The following is a 5,015-nucleotide window of genomic DNA, read 5'->3' as shown; positions in this document are numbered from 1 at the left end:
GGGGGGGGGACTGGCAACGCGACTTACCGACGTGAAGAGGAATAATATAACGGCCGTAAAGCCAAACACACCGCTGACCACCGTACTCCAGAAGATTCCTTTGGCTGCATTGAGAGTAGCGTTTTTGGTTTCTTCGGCGACGTGGCCAGACGCATCGAAACCAATGAGAACCCCTGCGGTCGCTAGATAAGAAAGACACCAGTTCCAGCCAGCGGGTGCCCCGGTGCCGTTGTAAGTAGTCATGAATGCTTCATGTGCGGTCCGTAGTCCATAGGTCTCGCTGGCACCAACTGGGAGCCATATGACATTGAGGATGAAGTCTAAGAACACGGCGCCGGTGGAAAGCCAGAAAACAAATCTGAATACTCGAGCTTGGGGTTGTTAGTTGATTTGGGTTGGGGGGGGGGGGCATCAGGTCAACATACGGGGAGCGAAATTTATCCAGGCTGCCAAGCCTAAGAGCACTTCAGTGCAGATCCATTGAACGGCACGGAATTTTATATTGTTGGTATCTGTGGGAAAGTCGACATTGAAAACGGACAACTCCTTCATGTCTGTTTAGCAGAGTCATGGATGCAGAGAAACTTGACCTACCGAGAGCATATAGTTTACTGCAGACTGAGTATTACCTGTCAGGTGTTAGCATCGGGACATATCGAAGAAGCCATACGAACTAGCACAGAATGTCGTCCACGCGGTTGTACTCCACCAGGCGACGATGAATCCAAACAGTCCTCCATATCGGCGGCCCCCGGCCTCTGCAGCCCAGAGGTAGATTGAACCTGCAGTCGGAGCAGCGGAACAGACTTCGGCAATGACTGCTGCAGTGATGAATGTGAACACACAAGTGACGATGTAGCTTGTCCTATGCCATATTAGAGTATTATCAATGGGCTGATGGTGGCATCTTACCAATATGCTAATGGGCCCCCGGCTGCGATGCCAGTCGTGAAGGTGACTCGAACACCACCAACAAAGTACAGTGCCGCTATAGTATTTTTAGTAATGGTATTTCGGCATGTAATACGAGAGGTGCATACCGAACGAAGTAGAGAAATTCTCAAACAGGGAATAGCTTCGATGAAGGACCTGAAAAAGCACAATCAATTGATGACCTTAGCAATTTTGATGCCATTGCTGCATAGGTACCTGTTGGTAGCGAAGGCGCTCCTATCATTTGTCAGTTTTATTGCTTGCATTGGAGCATGAAACTTACCAAAGCAATCTCAATCGCTCTTATCCGCTTCGGTTACCGTAACGGTCTGGTTATTCTTGGTAGCCATGACTCACTCCCGGGGACAGCTATCAAGCTGGCATACCGATGCCCGATGACAAGACAAAGAAAGTCTCCTGGGAAGCTTACAGTTTATCAAGGCTTGGGAATCCCACTAACGAGAAATTGGCTGCGTGTCTGTCCCCCTATAATGCGAGGTTCATAATCGCCCCAGCATTGACAGTGCCCTGTCTCCACAACCCCACTATCACTCCACCGTATGACAACATTCTTCTATGCAGGCTGACGAATTGTGTTCTAATGGTGGGACGGACCCTCGTCTTGTCTGCTTGACAGATTATCGAGAGTATGCCAAGTAGTATATGTTGTTTCTGTCCGTATGCAACGTCTGCAAAGCTCAAAACTAATCCGTGCCCTTCTCGACTATGATGACAAGCCCTCGTATCCCAATGTGACAGATTTGACATTCTCGGTATAAATGATGTGATCACTGCCAAGACTTACCGTGAAGAATCCAGGTGGTCCGTGTGTGCTACGCGAGATTCATCCAATCACATCCCAGCGCCACTTCCATAACGCACCCCTATTGGCTGCAGCGCTAAGACCCTGGATCCACTGACACCCTTCTCTTCCAGGATGCAAAGCACGGATCGTAGCCGATATGCAAACAATTTCGCATTATGGCCTCAGATGATGTGATTTGCATCGTGAACATCAGTGGCTGGTCAAGCGGATGGAAGCTTCCCCACAGAGAACCAGGATGTCGGGGAAGAATCGTGCCTGGTTTGCGCTCTGCAACGGTGCAGTAAGTATATGAAGGGAATGCCGGGTCGCTAGGATGCGGATGCGTGCTAGGATCTTGCTAGCAAGGTCATACAATAGGCTTCGGAATGGTGTTGTTAATATTAGTCTGGCTGGTCATTGCTGTGGTCGTTGCTCGGGTAAGTAAAATGCGGGTTCAGGAGAAAGGAATCTTCCTTACTAATTTCTTCCAGCTCATTTACACGTATTTCCTATCACCTTTGGCATCTATACCAAATGCAGGGATTCTCGCGCCAATCTCCCGTCTACATTGGGAGTTTCCCACCGAGTTTCAAGGCAAGCTGACGCTGGAGCTTCCTAAACTGCACAAAAAGCTTGGTATGAATCCACAATGGCCAAACGACGTGTATTCATACCTAACAATATCAGGACCACTTGTTCGCATCGGACCAAACCAAGTATCATTCTATTCGCTCGAGGTATACAAAACGGTACACGCACCCAACAGTCCGTTTGTAAAAGACCCTCGAGTCTATAGTCAGTTCGTGCAAGATGGCCATCCCGCGTTATTTTCTATCACGTAAGTTACTTCTAAGCTTATGGCTTAGCAAGCTATTGGCTAACATCGCGAAAGGGATCCAAAAGAGCATGCTCAACGCCGACGACACATGGGAATTCTATTCAACCGCAGCAAAGTTCCTGCGTTGACGGATATGATGGTGGAGACGATTGACAGATTCTCCGAGTATCTGGGCACTGCTAGCCAGAAGGGCTCGATCAATCTAGTGCCGACTTGTCGCGCACTGGAGTCGGATATCGTTTGAAGGATTCCACCCTCCATACTGTTTGTCTCGACTCTAAATATGTATAGCAAAATTTGCATTTGGTAATACAATCGGAGCTATCGACTCACTGAATGCGGGAAAAGAGCTTGGTATCATCCAAAAGAATGACGCCAAATCTTCGAAAATGCCGGTGGTGAGTGACATTGATCCTGGCTGTTGCGGTTTAGCTCAGATCCGAATCGTAGTATACAAACTTTCCCGTGCTCGTTGGTCTGTGGCATTCCCTTGCTGACTGGATCTTCTGAATGTCTGGTTTGGAGCTCTCCTCAATTACCAGCAGCCAACAATTCGATCGTGTAGGCCAACTGCTATGATATGCATCTTTGTGACAGGCAGCTGATAAATCACAGTGGGCAGACGAACAATTCGCAGCAACAATGGACAGCGAAAAGGCACCAAGTCTATCCTTCCTAAAAGTCATGGCAAACCATAGAATATCCGAGCAATCAGCGCTCTCCGAAGCAAAAGAGATGCTGGGTCCTGGCACCGACACAACCTCCGCTACACTAGCGCATATTCTGTATGCACTGTCACTCAACCAAGCATTCCAGAACGAGCTAGTCTCGGATCTAGAAGCTGCCGGGTGGCCTACTGACATGACTGCTCTCGAATCAACCCCGAGACTCAAAGCCTGCGTGAAGGAGGGCATTAGATGGACGGGTGCGGCTGCCGCTATGCTTCCTAGGATTGTTCCCAAGGGGGGATACGTTCTTGCGGGGAAGAATCTTCCGGGTGGGGTAAGCGGTCCAGATATATTCCATCAGAGCGAGGCTCACAAAAGTCCTCAGACAATGATATCAAGCTCTCCGATCTGGTATTTACGCGACGAGGTCGCATTCCCGGACCCAGAGCGATACAGACCCACTCGGTGGCGTCAAGATACAGATGAGTCGACTGCTCTTCGCGATGACTATTATATCCCTTTCTCAAAGGGGGCGTCTACGTGTATTGGCAATCAGTAAGGTCCCTAGAAGGCTCAGTGGATTATGATACTAACTTGATATTCAGTTTTGCATACTTGGAGCTCTTCCTGGCTGTATCGCAGGTACTCAGGAGATATCACATTCGACCGGGGGATGATTTAGCTGATCTCGATGTTGCCCACGAAGCCATTCTTCCTCCACGACGTGAATGGGTGGCAGCTGTACCTATTGGTCGGTTGACAGTGAGACTGGAGAGACGATAAAACCTATCTCAGGTGGACTCCCGGGCACCATATGCGATACTTTCAAGTATGATTCATGATACCGGTGTGTGCAACCGAAAAAGTGAAGTATGAGCAAAATACGAGCGCAATTTGAGTGGATTCACTAGTGAGGCCTAGTTAGTGAATACTGAGTGAACTCTCATCGCAAATACTACACACAGATAAATAGCCCTCCCACATCCCAGATCCCTTTCTATCCCATCTCCTCTCCAACACCCAACACTCCAAACCAAATGGCCAGCACCATGACTGAAGAAAGCTTCGACCCCAAGGTTCGCATACCCAACTCAGTAGGAATCATACTAACCCAGTCTTCACAACAGATCCACCTCACCTACACCCCACCCACAACCAAATACACCTTCGACGACCTCTCCCTCGCCCAATTCCCCACCGCAACCCCCATCGCTGCCAGCACGCCCTTCCCCTTCCTCACTCCCGCCGGAATACTCGCCTACCGAAAGGCTCTCACCTCACCCGCCATCGCCCACCACTGCGCCCACAGCCCATACAAAAACACCCTCGTTTTGCGCAATGTGGCCAAATACTCCTCCTTCATCCACGACCTATGGACACATCCAGAAACCCTGAGAATCATCGCAGATGTCGCCGGTGTCCCGCTCGTCCCTATCATGAAATATGAGATCGGACATACGAATATCCAAGCCAACGGGACTTCCGTGGAGGAGATGCTGTCAGAGTTAACGGCCGAGCCAGCGACATCTACGGTTGAAGTCACTGAGGCAGAGAAATCGCAGGATCCGGTGAGTGGGAGGTCGGTTATTCCATGGCAGTACGTATACCCTACTTCCCTTCGGGAACCAAACTAACGCATGAGTGATGTGTATAGCTACGACTCCTACCCCTACGTCCTGATCGTCATGCTCAGCCATACAACCGGGATGTACGGAGGGGAAACCTGCCTCCGGACAGGCGATGGTAGTGCACTCAAAGTACTCCCCCCCCC

The 5,015-nt window shown here is 49.8% G+C and overlaps 3 protein-coding genes across 3 annotated transcripts in view; 2 read left to right on the top strand and 1 right to left on the bottom strand.

The window, feature by feature from the left end:
- Positions 1-1,283, bottom strand: part of BO80DRAFT_492211 (amino acid transporter) — a gene marked incomplete at both ends in the record, with an annotated part of 2,159 nt that extends 876 nt beyond the window's left edge. The window contains 7 exons of the mRNA XM_025723752.1: positions 28-371; positions 426-546; positions 595-629; positions 675-865; positions 913-988; positions 1,041-1,089; positions 1,254-1,283. Coding sequence (XP_025577322.1) covers positions 28-371; positions 426-546; positions 595-629; positions 675-865; positions 913-988; positions 1,041-1,089; positions 1,254-1,283 — 846 coding nt within the window. The remainder of the gene's footprint in view (positions 1-27; positions 372-425; positions 547-594; positions 630-674; positions 866-912; positions 989-1,040; positions 1,090-1,253) is intronic.
- An 841-nt stretch (positions 1,284-2,124) lies between these two features.
- Positions 2,125-4,027, top strand: BO80DRAFT_453698 (benzoate 4-monooxygenase cytochrome p450; the record flags this gene model as incomplete). Its single annotated transcript, XM_025722031.1, has 9 exons — positions 2,125-2,175; positions 2,230-2,374; positions 2,426-2,576; positions 2,631-2,791; positions 2,868-2,974; positions 3,102-3,137; positions 3,192-3,578; positions 3,630-3,799; positions 3,850-4,027. 9 exons carry the CDS (start codon positions 2,125-2,127, stop codon positions 4,025-4,027), a joined length of 1,386 nt encoding a protein of 461 aa, XP_025577321.1.
- A 266-nt stretch (positions 4,028-4,293) lies between these two features.
- The window catches only part of BO80DRAFT_351329 (uncharacterized protein), a gene marked incomplete at both ends in the record, with an annotated part of 1,573 nt that continues 851 nt past the window's right edge, over positions 4,294-5,015 (top strand). The window contains 3 exons of the mRNA XM_025715577.1: positions 4,294-4,320; positions 4,372-4,841; positions 4,899-5,001. Coding sequence (XP_025577320.1) covers positions 4,294-4,320; positions 4,372-4,841; positions 4,899-5,001 — 600 coding nt within the window. The remainder of the gene's footprint in view (positions 4,321-4,371; positions 4,842-4,898; positions 5,002-5,015) is intronic.

Source organism: Aspergillus ibericus, assembly GCF_003184845.1.
Source record: "Aspergillus ibericus CBS 121593 unplaced genomic scaffold BO80scaffold_11, whole genome shotgun sequence".
Taxonomy (NCBI): domain Eukaryota; kingdom Fungi; phylum Ascomycota; class Eurotiomycetes; order Eurotiales; family Aspergillaceae; genus Aspergillus; species Aspergillus ibericus.
This window is presented reverse-complemented; position numbering and strand designations above follow the sequence as displayed.